The sequence below is a fragment of the Sturnus vulgaris genome, chromosome 5, assembly GCF_052056855.1.
Source record: "Sturnus vulgaris isolate bStuVul1 chromosome 5, bStuVul1.hap1, whole genome shotgun sequence".
In the NCBI taxonomy this organism is placed as follows: Eukaryota; Metazoa; Chordata; class Aves; order Passeriformes; family Sturnidae; genus Sturnus; species Sturnus vulgaris.
Genome location: NC_142247.1, coordinates 68,027,207 through 68,052,195, shown reverse-complemented (window position 1 = coordinate 68,052,195; position 24,989 = coordinate 68,027,207). Strand labels below are relative to the sequence as shown.

At 44.5% G+C, this 24,989-nt stretch overlaps 1 protein-coding gene across 11 annotated transcripts in view; it reads right to left on the bottom strand.

Annotated features, from left to right (window-relative positions):
- FRMD4A (FERM domain containing 4A) overlaps positions 1 to 24,989 on the bottom strand; it is a 357,641-nt gene that overhangs the window by 85,681 nt on the left and 246,971 nt on the right. For all 11 annotated transcript variants that reach the window (XM_088165906.1, XM_088165905.1, XM_088165904.1 and 8 more), the window contains 2 exons: positions 11,162 to 11,256; positions 4,272 to 4,364 (listed from right to left, as the gene is read on the bottom strand). In XM_088165906.1, the coding sequence (XP_088022032.1) occupies positions 4,272 to 4,364; positions 11,162 to 11,256 (188 nt within the window). The remainder of the gene's footprint in view (positions 1 to 4,271; positions 4,365 to 11,161; positions 11,257 to 24,989) is intronic.

Genomic DNA, 24,989 nt, shown 5'->3' with positions numbered 1-24,989 from the left:
CCGCCAGTGCACACAGAGCTATGTTCCTTCAGGTTAAGGGGAGCACAGGCATCTATGAGCTCTGCATGAGCTTTGCACTCTGTGTTTCAGTCCCAGTCTCTTATTTAGGGACACTTTGTTCTGTAACAGGTTACTGTAGTAACCTGGCAAAATGTCTGGCCTCAATATTGACAGTCCTGAGCCCCCACAGCTCCCATGCTGACTTCAGCCTAGCCAGTGCATATGAACCCATGCCAGATGTTGCTGAACACAGGCATTCCTTTGTAGGAATACTGCCAGCCCATAGATACAAACTCTGCCCCATAGTGTATTTGAGTATTGAGGATTTATTTCACATTTTGTTCCATGCCCTTCTGAAAGAAAAACCTTTCCATGTGAGACATATTCTGATTTAGTGTGACGACTTCTGCAGTGAGTTGTCACTGTTTAGCTGGTGGAGTTGCCCTGAGAACAAATATATTCATTCCTGGGAAAAGATCCACCAGTGGAGTGAATTTTATTTGCTAAGCTTGTTCATAAAAATTAACAGCATGACAAACATACAGAAGATAAAGAGATCAGACCCATGCTGGTGGCTCCTTTGCTAAGGATTGCTAATCTCACATGGCCATTGTTTGAGGATGTGAACTCACTGCAGAGCCTGGCCAATTTTGCTTTCCATGAACAAACAGCCTGTCTGTGCTTTCATGTTCTCTCAACAAAGCTTTACACAAAAGGAGTAACTTTGCCTTCTTTCTGTCTGTGTGAGTCTGAACAAAATGCTTCCCTCTCAGCCAAAAGGATGTATCTGTATCTGAACCCCTGCTGTCTCTATTTACCTCTGCTGCCCAGGTTTCCACACTGTACTTAGGTTCCTGCACTTTATCCCAAAGCTCAAGGTGTGAGGTACATTTTCTCTGCTCTCTTCTGGCCTCAAAACACCTCTGTAAAATCAACGAATCCCTCCGTTCTTCACCCTCATCCTTTGCTTCTCCTGGACTTCAGTGATGACTCTCATCTAACTTGTAAACCCTCTAAGGCAGGGAATTAGTCTCACCAACAACCAAGCAACCAGGGTTATAGAAAGCCATCCAGGGAAACTAAGAGGAGAAGTAATGTCACTCCCATTCTGTTTCCCAACATCCCTCCTCCCCTGCAAGACACATGGCACTCCCTCTTGCTTTCATGTGTGTCTTTAGAGGTTTGTAAACAGATATTAGCAGAGTCTTATAAAATAATATTGCACAATAGCCGTGGGAAGTTCACAGGTGCCCAAGAGTTCTGATTGCTTCCTAGATTCTTATTTGTTCTCAGTGGAAAGCTTTCATTGAAGCACTAGATGACAACCTGAAGCCAGGGAGGCTTTGGTAGCTGTGTAAATGTACAATGGAAGAAGCAATTCCTTACAAACCAATGCTAAAAACATCATTCTAAAATCCTCCTCCTTTGACACAGTGCTGTGAAATTTTTGGTCTTTGATAACGGAAGAGAGGAAAGACACTGGAGATCAGTGTTCAACAATGTCAAACCCCAAGGAAATGTGTGTCAAAAGACAAAGCTTCAACAGTGCTGCAGAGATTTTAAAAAAGAGTGGAGAATTTCACACTGCAAAGCTTGTGAAACTTCCTATTTTCGGCACGGTTCTTTCAAGAAGCCTTTTCTTAAGAAGGCAGGCTTCACTTTGAATGTACTTTTAGAGCAGGCTAAAAATCTGTGACATCTTTGGTGGGCATGCTGCCCTTCAACATTGCTGCAGGAATGCTGAGGGTAAAAACCATTTGATGGTCACATTAAAGGTGAAAATGTTTTCACTGTAGCTTATCCTCTTCACAAACTACCCTTTACTTTCCTTGCCTGAGGCTTCATCTCTTTAGTAGTTATGTAGGGTGATTGAACTATGCATTTACTTCCACTAGAGGGAAAACCCACACAATTACTAAATCCTGATGCAATAAACAGAATTCTGTGTCATGAGCATCTGGCACAGCAGATCAGCTGCATCCACCTAAGCATCAACCTAAGCTTTGTCAGCTGCAATGCTTGGGAGAGGTAATGCAAAAAGGTATCTACAACCACAGGCAAGCCTTTACTTGTGACATAGTAGGTGTCATGGGCATGCAGTTCCTTAAAAATCAACACATTTGTGATTAGGTATAGTACAGCACTAATTATCTCTGCTTTCTGCCTGATGGCAGCAGGGGAGAGGGAGCATTCTGTTTATGGTATGTTTATGAATGGCTCTGCAAGCTGCTGCACACCCCCAGATTGTGAAAATAAACCCCTCTCAGTGGGTGGGTCTCTTTAGAACTTTTCCTTCAGCCTTTGCTTTAGTTCCCAAGCCAGAATTGAAACCACTGGGAAACAGATATGTGGGGACTTTCCAGCTTCAGTCATCTGGCTGGAGTTGGTGTCTTCAATTGCCTTCTGCTCAGATCAGATTTAGGGATGGACACGGGAACTCCTTATGTGCTGGGAAACTTTTTCAACTTCTGCCAGCATCTGACATCCACAAGGAAAACAAGCAGTAGAAAGGCACAGTAAGTTAATGCCCGTTCCTAACTCTTGAAGCATCTGGCTCCCAGTCCAACCCAGATTGTAACTCAATGTGACAATCCACTCATTACTGCCATCAATAAGAGTATAAGCCCAGAGTCAGTCTGGTTTTCACACATGCAGACACTGAATGCTGAGTTTTTCCCTATGGATTGCAATTCCAGAACAGGAGAGGTCACTCATTCACTGTTATATGGATCTGTATCCTAGGATGTCTCTTGGCTGGGATCCCGCTAGAATGACTGGTCTCCACTGTGCTGCCAACTTTCATAAAACAATACAGATGGCAATATTTATGCTTGTTGAGTGGTCTTTGAAATGAATATGAGCGTGGCTCAGTAGCACCAGCTTTCACACATTTTACAGTTCCACTCTGAAACCCAGCACTTAGCTCTTGCTCACTCAGGGCTTTCCCTGCTTTCCATGGGATCCCTGTCTTAGCATAGACTCCCCAATTTGGCCCCTGGACAAGATGTCTGGTAACTGACTGGCCATGTTCTTAACAGTTTTGTGTAGGTCTAAGCACAGGTAGATCTGGATCTCACATGCTGAAGATGCTCAGCTCTAGATCTACCCTTACAGTTTGAAGCATCCAAAATATTGACTAAATTATTCTCTTGGGTGATATCAGGCTAATTCTGGACTCACAGGGCTTTGTACAGTCTTGATTTGTCCTAAGATATATCCACAACTAAATACGGGGACATAACAGAACAAAGAGTCTCTTCTCCTAAAAAGCCTGCCTTGTAATGGAAGTTAAATGAATGGCAATCACTATGTGGAAAAAAAAAAAAGCTTCACTCAGGGGAAGAAACTCAAAAGTAGGTCTTCATTTTTTTGTGGGTACTATGGAATGAATGAGAGTGATGTCAGATGTAATATAACACTGGAGTGGAAAGCCTAACAGAAAAAGACACAGTTATGCTGCATTGGCTTGTTCTAGACATGAGCTATCCATTAAAAGTAAGTCAAAACCCTCAACTTAATTTTGTACATATGCCATCCCAGCCCCTGTGCTCTCTCTGGGCATTTCAAAGCTGCAGGAGCAAATTTGTCTTCTCAGAAAATATCTCCCTTGGAGGCAAAGACACTGTGTGCATAAGAGCACTGGCAGCTTCCAAACACTAACAGCTCCTTGTAAAAATCCCAGATGAAGTTTGAAGCTCCCAAATTGCCATAATCTTCATTAAAACTTTTATAGTCAGGTCCAGCCACGTAGAAACCAACTGGCTGCCATAAAATGCCATCATTTGCTATTTGTGGGTAATTCACTGTAGCACTGAGTTCAGAAGGTGAATATGACAGAGTTGTACAGGGATTCATTTGGTCTCTGACAAAATGCATATTATGAGCACAATCTAGAGGAAACTAATGGCTCACCCTGCAGGTTGCTGGTTCAAGTGGGTTTTTCTGGCAGAAGGAGGGCTTTGTTCTGCCACCCTACTCAGCTTGGACTTTCTAGCTCAAAGCCCACAAGTAGAAGTGTAAATACATAACATCTGATCTTGCCCTCGTACAACATTTCCCTGTGGACAGCAATGGGTGTTGGTATGGCTACTACTTGTTTACACTTGAGTGAGAAGAGTTTGCAAAGCCAAAGCGCTCAAAGGAAATCTCTGTGGAAGTGTTTGTTTGCCCACAGGTGTTTCTGAGAAACTGACAGCCTCACTTCCTGGCCTCCAGGAAACAGGCTGTCTGTAGCTGTATCCCATGGGAAGGGCTTGCCATCAGGCACTTACCTGACACAGAAGTACAAAACAACTGGTCCTGACTTTTTGGGGAAGTCGTGTTCCAGCACTCGGCGGTCCAGCTGAAGCCAGTTCAAGTGTCCCCTGGCAAGAGAATAGACAGTTTTGAGCCTGGCACCAAAGAGCTTTCTCACTCCTCACAGCAATGAGGTCTGAGGTGTTACAAAACGTGAACTAAAATGTGTGCTATTTGCCCTGGGCTATTGGATGATATTTGAAAAACACACAATAAATGTTTGAGGAGCAGAGGCGGTATCATACTGGCAGTGTTTCAGTCTGGGAATCAAACTGCTAAAGTTCAATCTGTCAGGGTGAAAGCTGGCAGCACTGAGCAATCAGGACAGCCCAAAATGTTATAAGCTTCACCTTTTTATTACAGGCCCCTGGAGCAGTTGTATCATTAAAAGTCTGTCAAGATTTTCATTAGAAATCCTTATGGTTAAGAGTTTCCATGACGCCTGCAGTATTTCACTCAAGGCTAAACCTGACTCTACAGCCTCAGACAGTTTATTTACCACCCACATGCCTGCAATAGCCTCTCTAGGTTTGCCCAGACCTCCTTTTTCCTTCTTCAGAGAGCTCTTGAAAAACAGCTGCTCCATGAAGCGTTCCAGCTACAATTACCACATGCTGCTTTTCTTTTGCCTAGATGGTACCTGTCGTTGTTATTTTCTCCTATAATTTATCCATTCCTGCCTTGCTGCTGGAAGCTTTGCTGGGCAGGAGTTCTGTTCTTTGTCACGTTCCCCACATTGTAGAGTGCTGTGTGTGCGTGAGAGGTACTTTATAAATGCCATTATTTGTATTACAGGGGCATCTCACTCCCCAGCTGAGATAAAGGCTCTGTTAAATTAGACACTGTGGAAATACCTAGGGTGACATTCAGGCCCCACTGAAGATGGCCAGAATTTTGTCATTGCCTCCAGTGATGCTAGGGTTGCACCCTGCAAGCTTTTGGCTGTTGATTTCAGTCAGACCAGATTTCACCCAGAGGGAGAGGCAGCCCTTGCCTTCAGTACTCTGCTGTCTAGACAAGCAAGGGGAGAGTTGAAATGATTTGGGGGAGAATCTTACAACAAATAAAGCAGGAATGGAACTCAGATGCCCTGAGCTTTATTCTAGTGCCTATTCACCAGCTCATGATAATCCTCAAGAACAATTCTTTATTCTACTGAAAATGAATAAAAGGAAAAAAAGAGCCCACCAATAAATTACTTTCTAGAATTGCCACAAGCCTTAGCAATGTACCCTACGTATAGCAAATACACTCAGCTTTCACAAAGGTTTTCATGTGCATGAGTTTTGGGCAACTGAGAAGCCCCTTTAGAAAGTAAGCAATGACATCCCCGTAGCAATTTGACTGGATTTACAGCCCACCTCCATCTTTCCCAGAAGCATAAATAAAAGGGAAAGTATCACTTTCAGGAGGCTTGGAGTCACCTGGGTTCAATGGGAATTTCTGTACTGGTGCTCTGGAAACCTGCTGGGACACTCTGTACTCACCTGAGCACAGCACGCAGCTCCCAACCAAGGGGTTCTAAATTACTGGTGAGCTCCACTCATCACTCTCGTGGGTTCAGGACCAATATGTTGAGAAAGAAGCTCTCCTCAAATTTTACCATGTAGAAGCCAGAAGCCAGGCATTCAGTTTAAGCAGCCTTTGCATCTGTTTTGCAAAAGTACTAAGTCTCAACTAGGTACAAGTGATACATGTGGAGTCAGGGACTTTTCAGACTCATCCTGGACATCTTTTGATGCACAAAAGGAACAAAGCTTATTTTATCCTCTGCTCTAGACACCCATGTGTTTCTCTTCAAGATATTTTAACTTTCAGACAATTTTTTTCTCTAGGTAAAGTTTTAAAATATTTTTTTCTCTATTTTTTTCACTTTAGGTTAAGGGTAGCCTATACTGTTAGGGGCACAGACTTGCTGGCACCGTGGCTACTGGAAAGGGGTGATATAATCCAGATTTTCAAGCCAAACTGTTCATCTCATATGTCTCCATTGCAGTACAGGGGCTGAGGACAAGTCTGCCCAGTCTGGGATTAGAGTGAGGATGGCCATATTAACTCATCTGGATGTAGGAACTAACTGGTCTTGCTCTGGGCAGGATGCATAGCTGGGCATGCAGCAAGATGCAGGGGGTTTCCTTCCACCATGCTGCTGGCATGCTAGTGTGGGTTCCATGCACCATTCCCTGTTGTTCAGCACAGATGTGTACTATTAACAAGGTTTGGCTTTTGGAAGGCAGATGCTCCAGGCTGTCAAAAAATAATCCCCATGAAAAGATTCTCAGCCTGGGTACCCAAAAAACTAGAGGTTTCTAGCTTTTGTGCTCCATCCTATTTCTTGAATGGGAAGTGCTGTTACGTTGCTTTTAACAGGCCCCAGGAAGGCTGAAATTAGCTGGGAAGGCCACAGTTACACATGGGATTGAAACTAGCCATGCTCACCCATTCCTAGCCTAAGTACAACCTGAGCATTTACCATGTAGGCCATGGTATAAAATGCTGTCAGAGCAAGGAAAAGCCACACTAAACCTGACATCCTATACTGAACCTGTCCAGTTGCATTTGTATCACCAACACAGCAGCCACCAGCAACTGATTGTGTTACACACCAGTTCCCACTGAGGGTGAGCTGCTGACAATGGGCTTACTGTCTACCTCTCTGTTTATTCAACAGCAATGTCTGGGTTTGGCTAATGTGCACAAGGAAAGGTTGAGAAGCCATGGTGCACAGCACAAAAAATCATTTCAAAGTATTTCTTATTTTGAAAAGACTTGTTCTTTTTATTCTCGTTGCATTTTTACAGGAGAAACTGGTTGGTATAATCAAATATATACATATGCATACCAGTTCCACATTTATGTTGCACACGTACAAAGTTCTGAGTACTGGATAACACACTTAATTGCCACCGAGTTTTTAGGTTGAAGAGTTTCATTAGTCTCATCTGCATGGAGCTTAAATCCAAAGCTCCTTCGGAGGAGAAAGGTCACTTAAATCCCTGCCAGGAGCTAACTGCTCACTGTACTCAATTACTACTTACAATCTTTCATTGCTGAGGGCTCCTGCACTGCAGACTGTCACCTAACTCCTTGTTTTCAGGCATGCATGTGTGGCATGTAGAGAACAGCAGCAGTGAGCAGTCCCTGGTATCTGCCTGTGAGTATGGGCTATCAGGGAGCCAAACTCCAATGCTGTTACACCACAAAACACTTTGCTCTGGAATCTGTCTTCCTGTTGTCAGCAGAACTATTCATGGAGCACAATCCTGTGTAAGACAGGGAAAAGTATGGGCATATAAGCCTAGGCATGTTGTAATCCTGACAGTTTTCATGGACCAATTTAGGCAGCTTGCACTGGGATCCCATTCATACATGCCCACGTTTAGCTGTATTTCCTTCATGGTTCAATTAGGGACACAAAGTAGCTTTTGTTTCATTATCACCATCGATTTGTTCATTCAGATATTTCTATCAGTGTATTCAGAAATAATGGTGCAAACAGTTTTGGGAGACCTACTGGAAGTCAGATAATTTTCCTCTGTTGGTTGTACTCCTGTTGGCAGTTAAACTGGTGTGTCAATAACAACCACATAATCACTTCTAGGAAAAAATCTGGGCCCATTTAGGATATAGACTGAGTATGGATTTTGGTGCCCAGGGTCCATTTTGTTGATTGTGTGCAGTAGTTCTGTTTTTTATAAGTAAAGAGTGGCACATCAATGAGTACTTTGGCTCCAGGTGGTTCTGTTTATATGGTTTTACTGCTTAGTGCCCAGTTTTCTGAAAAGTGGATCCATATTGATTTGTGTTATAAAGGTATTTGGACCAATAAACCAACTCACACCCTTTCAGTGTCAGACTCATTCTGAATTTAACGGACATTGAGAAAGACCAATTCATGTAATAGAAACCATAGAAACTATTTCTATTTTCATCAATTGCAACCAAAACAAAAAACCCTTTAAGCTCACAGATTTTCTCAATTACTTGTGAAGGGGCTGAGAAGCTCACAGGGCCATAAGAATTTAACTATACAAATTTTGCAACACAGCGGACTTGGTGATAAAGGAATTGGTCAAGTGCCAGAGCAGGACGTTATTCTGAGAGCTGCACACTCCATTGGACCAGCTGTTCAAGCAGGATGTGGGACACCTGCTCCCTCACTCTGGCTCTGGAGGGTGGAAATAGGCTTCCCCCAGATCCCAGGGATGAGAGGGTATTCCAGGGAAGGGTGCTACCCTGCTCTGTGGGATGCAAAAGTTGGTAGCTCTCAATGGAGCAGGTGACTCAGATCTAAGGACAAGTAAGGGATGTGGAAACCCTGCCCATGGCCCAGCTGGGGAGTCTGCAGTGAACAGAAGGTTAATCCTGGCCACTGGCTCTCAGTGAATGCTGGAGGAGGTGATATGAAGGGAAAGGGTTGTTAATGGAGATTCATAACCAGCTGAACTAAAACCCAAGCTCTTTCTCCATCCCTTTTCACTTCTAATCAAGCAGGATATTGCTCTTCTGGCTTCCTGTGAAGCTTGGCCCCTCGTGCTGTACAGGGACACCCTTTTGACCTCTGCTCTCCTGCAGTTAATGGTTCACACTGTAAAACGTTCCTATGATCATTAAAATAGGAGGGGTTATTCTCCCCTCCATAATAGTCAGACAATCTAATTTTAGTCTCACTGAATGCAGTAATGACCCTATATTATCACAAGAAACTATTAAGTTGCCAACGCAAAGGTTACTCCTATTGATTTTCTTCTAGGGTTGTCATGATAGAGTACAACTAATGAATGGAAATCCCCAGTCCAAATAATTTCTAAATAAATTACTCTCATAGAGCTTTTACTCTTAAATAGAAGAATTGATTTAATACTTTAGTGGCTTTTCTTCTTTCTAAACTTGCAATTTAGCCAACCTCAGACGACATTTATGAAGCAGGCTTGTTCTGTTTTAGCTGGTTATGAGTCCCCTTCAAGTAAAGCACATGGAAACTCAGCGAAGAGTGAAGAGAAAGAAGTCCCTCAGGGCCCGTGTCACAGAATAAAAGGGTTCTTTTTACTTTCCTGGTCTATATTAGGTAAAGGTCTGGGTTATGTGCCCTGCAAACACACATTAAGATTGTTTTTACTACTTTTTGAAGAAAGAGGATTTTTCAAACTTCCATTTCACATTGTGGGTTAAGATCTGTGGTTTAGACAGCCTAGTTTATTTTCTGAAGCTGGCTTGGGACATCCATTTCCAAGACTCTGCCCAAGGCCCCAAGTATATTCTTCAGCTGTGTTCACTCAAATAAAACAATTGCTGCTTGTGCCAACTCTCCTCAAACTATTTTACAACTGAAGAGGAAATACTTTTGTCAGGGTTATTTTCACAGCACTGAAGAAGCCTAAGTGAAAATGTTAGAGTCACTACAGGACAGCAGAAGGGCTTCAGACCATCTAGGACTTACTGCTTGTTTCTGGGCTGCACTTCCTTGATTTATCTTTCATCTTGGCTGGCTGAGCATCTCCTAAAAAGCACCCTGCTCCATCTACAGGTCTGAAGGTGACCAAGTGAGTGGATGCTATTACCCGACCCTTTGAATCCTGCCTGGATAGTGCACATCCCTTTGTATCTGCTATGCAACTTCAAGCTCTGCCTTGACAACCTCCATCAGCTCTCACACTTCCTCCCTTTGCTAGCCCAGATCTTTGCTCCAGTTAAACCTGGGAGTTCCAGGGGAGGCTGGGCTCTCTCTAATTGCTGACACCTCCTCATTAGCTTCCCTTGCACTCCCAGGAGAGCCCTGTGCCCACCCAGCTGAACTGAGAGCTGGGACTTGCTCAGCTGCTCTCTGGTTACATTTCGAGATGTGCCTTGTTTCTCACCTGTGCTCTTGGGACTGCTAAGGGAACATTTTCATCTTCTAGTGTGCTTTGGCTTCCCTGCATGACTTTCCTGTGCCTCTCAGGCAGCACTCACTGAGTAACTTGCTCTGTCCAAGAATAAGCACTGTGGTAGGAGCAATTTCCTACTCCTGCTTTATAAAAGGCAAGTCTCTCCTACTGTTTCTCCTTGGAGGATAAGTCTCATTAATTTGTGTTGGGTTGGAGATCTACAAGGCTGAGCTACTCATGTCAGTGAGCTGGGATGGATTCTGGGATCTCATCTTATTTGAGTCCTGCTTCTGTACATGCCTGAGCATTCCTCCATCCTTGGAGCTGTGTCCTGAGATGGCCTCAGGCTGTCCAAGGCAGGTGCTTGCCAAAGGAATCGACTTTAGAGGGGTGATTGCTGCCGAGATGAATGCGGATATGTTTGTGCAATTATCCAGCAGCCTCTGATTACCCAATCCTGAATCACTATTCCAGCAGATTTCCCTGCCACTTCAGCAGGAAAGCAGAACTGGCTCATGACAGCAATACTGCTGACTCAGCTGTTCTGGGGACACAGTGTTGGCTTGAAAATTTTGGTTTTTTAAAAGGATTTAGATGTGGGAAACCTCTTCCTGATTAACATACAAAGAAAAAAACCTATTACAAACCAAGGTGGGTGTCCATACAAGACACAGTCCATATGCCAAGGATGGTGTAACTCCTGAGAGAAAACAGCTGGAAAAATGTAACAGGATGGTGCAGTAGCACTGAGGGGTCACAGTCTGGGACTAATCATCGCCTTTGGCAGACCTTTAATGTTTCTCCAGTGCAAATTTTATTCTTGTTGTTTAATCTGGAGGTAGATATGACCTGTCTTGAAATAAAACCTCAAATTTTGTGGTAATTTGGTCCATGCCTCCCTAGACCTTGGTGTAGGACCTTGGTGTACACGCTGTTTCTACACCAAGATTTTCTGTGACCAAGAGTTGCCTCTTAGGTCTTTGATTTCCCACACTTACGTTTCATCTGTGAATGCAATTCCAAAGTACTCCTTCTCCTTCAGGTTGAAATGAGATGCCACCAAGTCAAGCAGCTCCTTGGCCAAAAGCTTTGGCTGAAAAACAAAAATGAAAGAAAGTGATTAATGAGGAGAATTGGATAGAACTGCACTGTGCTTCAGGAGGAAAACACTATCCTTGAAACTACTCCACAGCTGTTGCTTTTATGTTCCCTCTGGTGTTCAAGCTAAATCTGCAAGGAACATTAGCTCCTTGAAATGAGCAGTAGTTTCCCTCCTAGGTAAATACTAAAAACTTGGCAATTCTGACCTATTCAGCACTTAATGTCTCTGCAGACAGATGATCTGCTGCCTGCCAGTGCTCATATCTACCAGGACCAGCCCACTCCTGCCTCTCTGATAATTTTAGTTGTTAAAGCTTTTTATCAAAGGCCATTGCAAACACAATTCAGACACCCACTCTCTCACACACAGCATAGATATATGTTCATAACACTAAGAAAATACATAGTGCCAAAAGATAGGATGTGATGGGACCAAATGAGAAGTAAATGACAGAACAAAATAGTTTTCCATTCACTATTGCTTGTCATATAGAGATAAGGATACATCCTCAAATTTAGGCACTTGGAAGGAAAGACAGGAAAGTAGCACACACTTTCAAAATATTCTTCATAAGACAATAAAAGTCAAACTTAGAGAAACAGAGGATGGTTCATTACTACCTTTTCTGCAAAACCTTATTTATCTTTTAACTCTAATGTGTTCTCCTGCCTGAATTTTCGTCTGCTCTGCTGGGATCTGGTTTTTCCAGCCAAATTTCTGAAGCCTTGGCAACAGCACAGCTCTCGTCCTGACTGTCAGTTGTAGGAAACAGGGGTACAAAGGATCCAGGTAACTGCACCCTTGTAATAGCCCCAGATCCCAGAGCTGCAATTGTTACAGCAGCACTGGCACAGCTGGGGTCAGAGATCCCAACAATGTTCCCTGGTGACTACTTATAAGGATTTGGTCTACAAATCTCTGTGCTGCAAACCTCAGTGAAAATAAAACTGTCTGCAGGCTTGACTACCCCAACGAATCTGCCAAGCAGCTGAGTCAGTTACCCCAGACATGAACCTGTTGTTAAATGGAGGTGAAATTATGATACTGTGCAGAAATGGGTGGCAGGGACATGAGAACCCTGCTGTCCTAATCAACTGCTCTGTCCTATAAACACAAATATAGTTGTAGAAAAAACCCTGATTTGTACCTAACTTCCAAACAGATTTATAAGACTCAGACTCTCTGAGTGACCCTAAACTCAGCACTATTGCAGTATCTGACACAGCCGGGACAAACTTACTTCTCTATATGTTTTTCAGGCATTTATATGAATATTACAGCACATTCTGCCCACCCTAGTGGGGATATCCAATGCATGGAGGGTTTCTAGATCATGCCAGCAAAGAAAGAAGCAATAGCTGTGCCTAAATGCAGCCCTGGCTTAAGGCAGCCTCAGAATGAATACGAGAGATGTTGCTGTGTAGGAGGAACAGCCTGGTGGATAACAAATAGGTAGGATGCAACCAGCTTCATTTTAATTCCCAAGTCAGACTTCTCAGGCACATCCATTGGAGGCTCTGCTATGACAACACTGGTGGCTGCATTGACCTTTACTCCTGAACAAGCTCCCAAATGGTGCTCAGAGATGAGTGGACTGGGCATGGGACTATGGTCAGGTCCCCTGTCCCCCTTGAGTCCCATCAAAGACTCAAGCAAAGAGCACACCAGCTACACCAGTCTCACTGGGGACTTCTCAGATACTTCACTCCTGGCATTGTGCTGGCTGGGACAGACATTTGCAGCATCCTTGTCCCCTGTAATATGAACCTCTCTTTGTCAGAGCATTTTAAGAACAAGCTACAGTTTTACTTATGATATACACAAAAATTGTGATGAAGAGGATGGTAAGACTGCCAGCTGAATTCAGAGATACACAGGCTCAGTGCAGGTACTTGCTGGGGATACTGGGTGAGTTTTCAGCTTAGCAACAGACAGATAAGAACAAGTTTTAGAGGAGAGAGAGGAAGAGGGATTTGTTTCCTGATGTCAGTGTACAGTTTGAAGCCTTGCTTTCCCCCTGCTGTTGCCCAAGAGTCCCTGCTCCTTTCTCTTCTGGCTGGGCCAAATTCTCTCTGCACCAGAAAGGGATTTCTTTGCAGCTCAGAGTTATCACAAGAGGAGGGGTGGGAATGCTTGACAGGACTGACTCCTCCATGGCCAAGGCCATGGTAGGGACAGCTGGTGGAGGTGAATCCAAGCATTCCCATGGTAGAGTGTATTGCAGGCTGGGAGCTGCGTGGCTGTCACTGCCTGGTGCCCAGTGCTCTGTGTGAGTCAGTTATTTGATAAATGAGCAATTGTGCTGCCAAGCAAGGGAGTGAGCCATCAGTCAGCCCGGCTGGGTGTCCCACCTGAGAGGGCAGGGCTGGGAAAGAGTGGTGAAACATCATGCCTCAAACCCTGCAGTTTCCCCAAACCTGGGTTAAGCACATGGAAGTTAAAGGTTGAGCTTTTGCAGGAAAGCAGGACAGAGCAATAAACAATTGATGTATAAGAGGCTGCCCATGGACATGGGCAAGGTATGGATCCCTCTGCTGCAATCACACAACACTGCCACAAGAGACATTGGACAAGGGAGAAAGTCCCTTCTGCTGTTCACATTATGGAGAAGTGATGCTCAACTTCCTTTGCTCTATGCACTGCTGCATCCGCCCCTAGCTATCAAATGATGACAGCATCCAAAAACACCTGCCTTCAGCCACCCTTCCCAGGATGGGTAAATGCAACATGCTGCTTCGTTATTTCTGCTGAGTGAGACCAGGCTGAAAAAGCCAAGGAGAGGTGGTCAGCATGGTGTGACAGCTTTCCCATGTCTACTGCCCAGAAGCAGATGCTCCTCTCCTAGCACAGCCCCCTGAGGCTCAGCAGGGGGACGATATCCAGTACCCTTGCAGTGGGGCCTCTTACAAAGCCTGTGGTAGCAGATAAGGCAGGATAACCCTTTGCCTTGCAAGATAAGGGAAAAGAACAATAGATGCAGACCCAGCACTGGAGTGGTGCCAGGTTAGTTTCTGGGCCAGAGTCCCTGAAGAGGCTTATGGCAGTGAAGTTAAGCCCTGCTAGTCCCCTCCAAGATTACTTTCCACTCTCCCCTTAAGCTCTGCAAGGTTATTGTCCTTTCCAGTGGAATGACTCGGGTGTCTCCCCAAAACAGAGAGGCAACCTGAGTGTTTGGAAGGGAGGGGAGGGGAGGAAGGTGTCTTGTCCAGGTAGTAAAGACTCCTCGAGACAAACCTGCACAGCAGGGATAAGACAGGAAAAGCCAGGCAGGCAGGAACTGAGCAGCAGCTTGTCCCCCTGTCCCAGGAGAGCCCCACACGCCCGATGTTAGCGGTTAATCTTCTTGCCATTCGCGATGGGAACGGCTGAGCAATGACCTCCTTTCATGTGAGCTGCGCAGACAAAGAGCTCATTAGCAATGCCTGTGGCAAGTTGTTTTAATTCATTATTAATTTCTGGACTTCATTTTCCAGAGGGAAAATTTTGCATTAATAAAACTTCCATCACAGACACATTGAAGGAGATGGGCACTGGTCTCTGAGAGCAGAGAAATCAATAGAAGGTGAGCCTGGGACCTTCTGGATTCAATGCAATTGAATGGTCAGCAAGATGCACCTTGGGCATCCCACAGAAATAAATCAGGGTAACAGGTGGCATTCTGAGTAGAAACTGAACCTTGTCCTCAATGATGCAGAACTACAGAGCTGGGCTGTGTTGCCTTGTGAGCTGCCCGAGCAGGTGTGGAGACCCCTCTATATCTGCTGCTCCTCATCCCCTTCCTACCTACTGCTTCCTGGCATCCTCCATGTAATGTGTATCACAAAAAGCAGCCTGTGGAGCTGTCATAGCTGCAGCTGCCTGGCCTGAACTTGGCAAGGGGAACACCAGGAGAAATCCTTTGTCTGGACCAGCAAGGGCTGAACTTTGCTTTGCTGGTGGGATAGGTTATCAGAGCAGAATTATACAGCCAGGGAAGCTCCTGCTGCTCCCTCCTGCTACGGGACCCTCTTTGCAGAAAGGCATGTAAAGAACAGTGTTCTGTAAATCAATTGCTATTGTTACTAGAGAAATCAGCAGAGAACTGGTTGTGGTCCCAGGACACTGGAGCTGCAGCCCTGGGAAAAAAAGAGTCTGCTCCTGGTAAGTGCTTACTCCTGCCAGGAAGGAAGGCTGAGAAATCCACACTCCTGTGTATCCAAGTCTCTGGCACAGACATTGGCCATTTATTAGCCAAACTCTGTCCCTGAGGCTTCTCTTCATGGCAGTAACCTGAGTGCTTTCCTGGCTCTGTATCCCTACTTGTACTCCCCAAATCCTATTCCAGCCTGGAAAAATTTACATCTTGCAGCCTGGACTTCCTGGACTTGAAAACATGACATTTTCTACAAAACCTAATATGTCAGGATCCACCTGCTAGGTATGATGGCACTTAACCTTCTCCAGGGGATTCCTGATACTCTGCAGAGCAGACAACTCTGCTGTAAAATCAAGCCTGACTTCAGAGCACTCTGAGGTTTCTTCCTCCCCTCTTGGAGAGGTAGGGGAGCAGAGATGGACTCATTAGGGCCTGCCTCCTTATTAGCAGAATGGCCCAGACATCCTTCCCTGCTCCCTGGACTGTGCTGGGGAGGTTTGTCTGAAATGATAATACACACATCCACAAAGCTTCAGCAGCGAGGAGCACAGCAAGCACATGGCTGAGCCTCTTTGCAACCCTGCAGGCTTGAAGCAGTGAACTCATTCCCTCCTTGCCCTCCAAAACAGCTGAAGTTTGTTCAAATAATGACTTAGAGGAAAGGGAGAGCTTTATTAGTGGTGTCAGGTGGCAGGGAAGGGGCTGAGCCTTAGTAGCAGCTCTGTGACTTGAACTTGCCATGAAGAAAGATGATGAAAGAGCACCAAAGGCAATGCTAGAAGATCCATATGGGATCATGCTTGGCTGACACTGCAAAGGATGTCTCCCTACAATTCCCCATTGCTTAAAGAGCCCACTCCACACCCTAGACTACAGGAACAGCCTGTGCTAGCAAAAACAAGACCAAGAAAACTTCAGTGCACGCCATGTCCAAGCTGTCTGCATCTCCTTGCCTCTGTTTAAAGGAGCATTCAGCACTGACAAATTAACCACAGGGGATGAATGTCTCTTCCATGCACTCCAGTTATCTCTGCACAGAGGCACTCTACAGGTGTCTATTCCCAATTAGACACGATGGCAACTTCCCTGAGCAACAGCAGAGCACAGAGAGCACTGAAGGCAAGTAGGGAGGGAAAGGATAAGACTGAGAGCTCCTTGGAAAAGGAAAGATGCATGAGGAATGAGAATTCAAATTGATTCAATGTCTAAATCCCAGAGTTTTATGTATTTGATGTATTTATTGGATGAGTTCATATTAGCATGAGCTCATTAATATGGGCTGCTGTACCCACTGGGGGAGCAGGCTGGGGTCTGCTCGTGGGACCTTTCAGCAGTGCTGAAAAGAGGGAAAGGAGGATGTGAGATACAGGTGATGCAGAGCAAGACTTTGCTGCTCAAGGTGACATGAAGACCCCATTTTGGTGCCTCCTAACACCAGCCACAGTCACTGTCACAGTGTTATGACTGACATGTTATGGACATGTGTTAGTCACAGGATGGGAGGAGGAGGAAGAGGCCTTCTGGGGGAAGGATCTCTTATAGACTGGGAGAACCTTGACACCAAGCTGTAGGGAAGAGATGCCATGCAAAGGGACCTGTACAAGCTTGAGAAGTGGGTCCATGGGAAACTCATTAGGTTGAACAGGGTCAAGTGCAATACACAGGGTCAGGGAAACCCCTGGAATCTGGTATTCCCCAGAGACAGGCTGGGGAATGCAGAGACTGAAAGCAGCTCAGTGGAGGACATGGGGAACTAGTGGATGAAAACCTGGACATGTTTCAGCACTCACAGCTCAGAAAGCCAAACGTGTCCTGTGCTGCAGCACAAGAAGTGTGGTCAGGAGGGTGAGGGAGGTGATTCTTCCCCTCTACTCTGCTCTGGTGAGATCTCACCTGGAGTGCTGCATCCAGCTTTAAAGCCCTGAGTACAGCAAAGACATGGACCTGTTGGAGTGGGTCCAGAGGAGGGTCATGAAGATGACCAGAGGGATGGAGCACCTCTCTGTCTGACAGAGACAGAATGAGCTATTTCTGTCAGTCATCGTGGAAAATACAGCAGAAGCACAAGCATTCCAGTATTCAATATTCAATATTACTGGGATTTGAGCAGAGCAAGGAACTTTGAAATCATGCATTCCCCCAGTGGAAAGACAGACTGCCCACTTTTGGCAGAGAAGCATGTTTCTCTATGACAGCTTCCCATTAAGCTTAGAAATGAGTGAGTTACAGAGAGAGATTATGTATCCACAGTCCAGCAGTGCCATGAATAAAAAACAGATGACATGGTATTAGCAGCTGCTGGTATGTCCCTAGAAACTCAGGCACACACAAAGTATATTTCATTGTTTTATTAACTGTCAAACAAGCCTATCTGTTCCCCTTCCCCCATGTCATAGCTTCTCCCTAATTCTCTGCAGCAGAAGGTTTCTGGGTAATGTATAGTTTCAACATATGGACAGACACGTGCTGCCCAAATCCATCCAGCAGACACATGTTGAGCTGCGGGAACCAGGTACCTAACTCACACCAGGCAGTGCCTCCCACATTAAGGTTAAAAACACTGCTACCATCCACTGTCTCCTTGCTGGAGGGACTTACAGTGCAATATAGCACAAGAATGCAGAGATGAGACACTGCAAAGCCAAGTGCTGCAATGCTGAAGGTTGTCTGCAGGACTGGTGCTCAGCACTGATTTTGTGCTATAACCCATCTGTGGCCAGGCACAGGCTCTAGAATTCTTACCATTGGTATTTAGGTGTGAGCAGGTTTGGTTTCTGCAGGATGGATTGTGAAGTGTGTTTAGTTCAAACCAGCCTCTCAAGTTCTGTTCATTTGGTCAAGTTTTGTTCAATATTCAAAGGTTAAATGTTTGAAAAACATATTTTTGGTGGCTTGAGTTGCAATGTAGGCTGAGGAATGCGTGCAGTGTCCATCAGCAGGAGAGGTGAGGTGGAAAAGGAACAGTTTGCATGAATGCAGAGTAATTCCTCCCATGGCTGTGCCCAGCACAGTCCTACCAGGCAGGGAACAGCACTTCTCCTTTGGTCTGCTCGAGCCTTGGGCAGTGTAATCAGGAGGAAATGAAAGTGCCAAACATCACTTCACGAACAATTCTTCCCCTCCACCGACTATTAGCATTTGCTAATGAAGCAAATTCCAGGTTCTCCCCATGAATTAGATCATCTGCTAAAACCACAACCCTATGTCCAACACCACGGAGATAAGGGCAGTAAAGGAGCTCATACAGGCCCTGTGTGTTCTGACTCTGTTCTTCAGGGCACTGATACCCACTGGCCAGCAGCCTTGTCTGCTGAAAGCCAGCAAGTGCTCCACACTCACCCGTGTGCACTAGGCAGTGCATTGCCCCATGACAGCTATGGACTGTAATTCCTTCCCTCCCCTGCTTCCTCCTGCATGGAATATGAAATTCTTCCATCCAGGGGCCACTGAACTGTCCCTCACTTGCAATTCTCCTCTTGTCAAATTGGGTCTGCCAACAGCTCTATCATCCTCTTGTTTAAGAGGATGATAGAGCTGTTGTGTCCATTTCATGCATTTCCAAGAAAAGAAAAGTCCAAAGTCACTCCATACAGTGCTCTGGAAACACCGAATAACATCCCTTTTGGTCATTGTGTCATCTGAATACAGGGTAATAATACTGTACAAAACTGCTCAGGCTAAAGGCTTGGGGCTTTAGGGGCTGCAATTCCCCTTATGGGATAGATCCTCTATTCCTCAACTCCACATAATTATGTCAATATATGGAGTGCACATAATCAAAGCAGGCTGAGATGTAGTTGGGTGAAAAATTATTCATTGAAATGCAAAATGCCTGGAGAGGTAGTGCCTAAATTTTCTCATGGAAGAGCTGAACTCTGTCAGTGTTGGGGACTGGCGGCAGGAGCATTGCTCGTGCTGACACAGGCAGCACCTCCTTCCCAGAGTCAGTGGTTGGCTCTAAAAATCTCTTTTCTTCATTTACATAAGCAAATGAGACAACTTGCTTCCAGCAGCTGCCTCGGGAATGTGGAGGGTGGTGACACAGTGCCATTGACTTTTTTTCTTGGAAAGTCAACACTCGCAAGTTGTGAGAATTAAGATTTATTAGGGTCAGAGAGAAAAAGACAAAAAAAATCCCAAGATTTCTAAAAAAAATCTGTTCGGTAAAAGGATTAGAAACAGCCTACTGACAAGTTGCTTCAGAAATATTCACAGCTAGCTGTATTTCTGGGTTCAGCTGATACCTGACACTCCATGTCTTAAGTCAGAAGGCATTGCTGATACTCTCTAATTCCCCTACATATTAGCAATGGGAATCTGCTTAAATAATTTTGTAGTCACAGAAAGCAAAAAGCATGAGCTGGCCAAGTCTGCATGGCAAATTCATGTCAAAACCAAAATGAGAAGCAGTTGGTGGGATAAAAAAAGACACTTTTGGGTCTCTAGCATCCCTCCTCCCTTTCTTGTCTGATGCAGAGGCAGCTGCACTCTTCCCCCATTCAGAAGGGGTCTGTGTCAATGGCCAGTGACCCCATTCCTCTCTGTTGCCATCTGTATCATCAGAGTTTTCAGGTGACTGCATCCAAAGAGACCAGCCAGCTGCAGCTGGTACTGGGACAGGAAATCTGCTCCATGCTCAGATGTTTCTCTCACCCATGACAAAAGCCTCAGCATTTCCCTCTTCCCTTCCTCAGCCCTCTGCTCACTCCATCCCTTCTCTATTTCCACTAGGAACAGCTAATGTCCCCACATACATTAAAGAAAGAGCCTGGATGATGTGCTGAAGATGGTAGAAGGAAAACCTCAGGTTTGGGGCTGGTCCTGGTTCTGATCAGACATTTTTTGTCCGTAGACCTGAAGTACAAGGAGATTTGATGCTTTAGTGTACTACATCCCACATGAGAATCTGCCCTGTCTCCTGCAGGGCTGGGGAGAGGGAAAAGATGCTGTGCCTGGCATTCAAACTCATGTCCTGGTCTGCCCTGACTACATTTGGTGCCAGCAGGAGCACCACACTGTAAAGTATTTCTTCCTGAAATCTCTGAGCTGTGCAGTCTGGGTGTGAAGGCTCGATGCACATCCCCATCATGGAGCATCTGTGCCAGGTCCCCTGTGCCCCAGTGTACCTCCTGTGTGCCAGAGCACTGATCTGTGCACGCACAAACACTCCTTTCTGCACAGGATTCCCAGAGGAAAGTGGTCAAAACCCTCACACATCCCCCTGGGATATCTCTGAGACCACTCAGGGTAACCTTGTGTGAGGACTCAAGCCACCCTTGAGTCCTTTCCAACTGAACTGTGGCCAGGAGCACGAACTGAGTGAGAAGATCTGGCCAACCACAGAAGCAAAACTGGATTGGAAAGGAAAGCAGAATTCTTTTTCAGAGGGATTTGATGGAAAGTGTGGAATTCCTTATGCTGACTGATGTAAAAATGGCTTTTGTAGCACAGCCAAAGTCACTGCCAGCTCATCTAATCAGTCATGAAAACATCACTGAAGCAAGTTTAAAAGTTGCCCCAAGTAAATTTGCACATGCAACTTTTATTATTCTTTATTTAAACTTTTTAGATTTTTTTTTTTTATTGGAAGAAACAGATCCTTCCTCTATTATCTTTCTTTGGGTTTCTCTGCAATCCTAACACAACATCAAATCGAGTTTGACCTTTACAAGACACTCCTGAAGACAAGCTTGGCTGGCTGCTTGCTTCACTATGTGCTTACTCCAGCAAATACTGTGTTTTCAGGAGGCTACTCTTAACTCCATGAAAAATTTTATAGCATCATCAGGAGCTGCATGCTGTGGGTTAATACAGTTTTAAAGAAAATACATCCCAAATTTGACAGTTTTTGACTGATTTTTTTAAACTTTCAGGGAATTTAGAGCAAACTTATAAGGCACTAATTCAGAAGGACTTGTGCAAGAAACAGGTACTTGTTTACCCAAATCTACTTGTTTGGGTACTCAATCAAACAAGCAACTTTCAAGCAAGTTCAGTTTCTTTAGAGCAGAAGAAAATCCACTGCCATCTATGATGATCGGATTCACTAGCCCTTTAAATCATCCTCAATGTCTTGAACCCATTAGTGATCTACTTGGTAGCCTCCCATCTCCTCATGCATGAAGCATCTACGAGATTTGTATGTATAAATGAGAAAAATATGGATGATAGATCAGCAGAGCAGAAGAAAAATACCCCCACACAAGAGGGCTTTGCACTGGCTTAGGGCCATCAGTTTCATACAAGCAGTGGAGTGAAGCATCTGTGCTTTAAAGCAAACCATGACTTTCAAGGTCAAGGTGGTTTCAGCTTCTCCCAGTCCACCTGATCTCCAGGTCACCGGTTCTGGGTGTATTTGGCACTTGGATCTCCATGGTTTAGCAGCACTGGCTCTATCAGCACTAGTTACCTGAAGAAGGCCAGAGCAAATCATGCTCCCACAGCCTCAAAGAAACCTGGATAACCAGGCAACTCTTTCTTCTTTCCCTCATCCTTGCAAAGAGTCAGAAAAGTCTCATTTTTCAACACAAATGCATTTAACCTGTGGAAGATGCCCATCAACAGAGATGGATTTCATTGTCATTATCTGTAATCAACTTAAGCAAGCAATGATATTACTGAGGCTAAACATATCTCATGGTTTTATCACACAACCGGAGGCTCAGATTTTTCACCTTCCTTTGCACATAACATGCAGCAGTGATGGATACAGAGGCCAGATTAGATGGAGCTTTCCAACTGGAGGTGGGTGCTAAATTAATACAAACTGAAGCAGCTCAAGATGCGAATTGCACATGCTGGGGAGCTAAGAGGGTTTGTGTGCATGGCTTTGGTTCAAACCCTTGTCTTAATGCAAAGAAAAAAAGACACAGATATGGCAGTCTGTGCTGCACTCCGGGTTGGAAGTGAGGTGGCCTACTTTCAGAAAGTATGTGACAAATTTATTCAGATAATCGGTACTGTAAATGTTTGGCTTAAAGTATTTTGGATCTTCATGAGTACTTGCCTTTCAGTTTCTGGAGATGTGTATAATTTTGAATCAGGGTAATCAACTGCTGCAAGAAAGTCAATTGTGTTTTAAATCATCTGACTGTATCACATGTGGCAAATCAAACTTTGAACACGAAGCGAGCTTCAGAGCCAGCTTTCTGGGCAGGAATCCATTTCACACTCAGCTGACAATGGGGCTTGATAAGCACCCAGCCAGTGTGAATAACCAGCTGCCTTCTATATATATTTCGATTTGGTAGTGTCTGTTAAAGTTTTATATCACTGAGAGATTGTTGGTATTCTTTTAAAGCATTAAACCTACCTTGACAAGGTCAACAACAATTTCTACAGAGGTCAGCATTTTTATTTTGAAATATTTGATCATAATTCTATCAAACATTAAAGAAAGAGTTTGGCTAGGGCACATAATGAAATTGGACAGCTCACACAATCCATTTATCTTTTCGACTGTAAACCTCTGAAGCGCTCTAGTTCATCCAGTTTCAAATCAACTGTAGAAATGTCCATCTCCCTTCATGCAGCCTACAGAAATTGGTGCTTGGAAATGCTCTTGATCTGTTATTGCTGATGTGGAAAAGGAAAAATAATTTCCCAAGACATACTAGCTTAGCTGCATTCTTATGTTCTGTTTGCTTTTTAAAAATCTCTCCTGAATAAGGATGTTTATTGCCATCCTCACTCAAAGTCACTTCCTCATGGCTGAAAATATTTAATAAGCTAAGTGAATGCTTATTTTTGTAGCACGTTTTCTAAACACATTAAAATAATTTATTTTAAAAACCCTCTGTTAGCAAACCTAACGTTAATAAAAATAAATAAAGAAAATAATAGTGCTAGGCTGGATGCATAGGATTGTTCTGTTCTATTTTATACACCAATTGTGAGTGCAGGGAAATGAATTAAACTTAACAAGAGCTACATCCTCATATGCTGAGACTGGGGAAGGTGAATACCTACAGAACCACAGTGAGCTTTTGTGCATTCATCTTCTCTATCTGTACTCATACTTGGGGATGCAGTCAAAAGAGCTGACTCTACCAATAGATTCTCCATACATACAGCAATGTTGGATTTCCCTCCCCTAAGGAACTTGGGAGTCGAAGCACATTGGTCTTCCTGGATGTTTCTCATCAGTTTAATTATCTGTGCATATTGCACAGTTGCTATATTAAGAACGTACCACAATGTTTTGAAGCTTCTGGCTTAACACACTCAAATGTAAATCACTATGCTATGGAAATACTACACATCAGACAGACAGCTCTTCCCCTGGGAAGGTCAGGAGAGAGAGGCTGAACTTCACTTGCCAGATATGGGTTACATTGCTCATTGTGTGATGGCAAAGCTCAGATGTTATGGGTAGTCAAGAGGTCAGGGAAGGAGAGAAATGGGATAGCTAAGGAAGTCAAGTAAAAGTGTGATGCATTGTGTAGGTCCAGCTCCCAAGGCACAGGAACTCAGTGCTACCCCACTAACCTCCTCACTGGTAGTCTGTCTTCTTGTGCCTGAGTGTGGTCCCCAAGTTCAGCAGAGTGGTGTCTAGGACTGGCCCCTGACTGCTGGGCCATGGGGCAGGGTCTGATACACCTTGTCCTGTAAGACAGAGGGTCCCTCCACTCTGGGTGAGCACCCAAGAGGAGGCTTTGCTTCTTGAGTCAGCAGAAGATGCAAAATATAACCAAGGATTGGATTTGTGATAGAACCATGGTTATTTCAGAGGCAATGGAAAAAATCAACAACTTTTCATCTGCAGAAGCACAAAAACTTGCCCTGCCTTCAGCTCCTCTGCAGTCTTTCCTACTGAGTCTGTACATTCAGAGCCTATATATGAAGTCAACTTCAGTGTGTGTCCTGAGAAACAAAGATTTCCATGTCCAGCATGCCTTGGCACACAGCAAGGAAGCTGCCTGGATCCCCTGCTCTGGTCCCCTCTCTCAGTCACAGCAGTCACCACATCCAGCACTTGCCCATGTCAGTAGCAGAAGGACAGGGACAGGATGCTGCAAGGAGCAGATCAAGGTTCAATGGGGAAACCTTGGGCAAGTTCTGTCTCCACTTCTAGATGGATCATCCTGGTGCACATCAGGACAGTCAGGAGCCTAAATGGGTCCTACCAGTCCCCCCTCCTCACAACTGTTCTAATGCCTCATAGACAGCTCTGAAGGTGAATGGAAAGGGGACAAGGATGCTGGGCTTAATTTCCTGACTCCAGGCTCACCAATGTCACAGTGTAGCCCCCATAAGTAAAGGAGGAGGCAATGGCAACAACTCAAAAGAAAAGAAAGCAAAATAATACTTGCTCACCATAGGAATTACTGGGAGAATAAGAAAGACTTATTTCCCCTGATATTTGTAAAAAGACGTGCTGGTAATAAACCAGTTCCATTGTAAAGGAGGAGGGTGAAATGAATGACTGGATGAGATAGTGTCTTTTATTGAAACAAAAAACAAGAAAATAACCTTTTTTCTGCAAATAAAGAATAAAGAAATGAGACAGAGTGGTTAGGAGAGAATTCAGGCAGAGTAGAAACTGTTAGTGATAAACAGCTACTAAGAAAATAATTGGAAAATGTAAGTG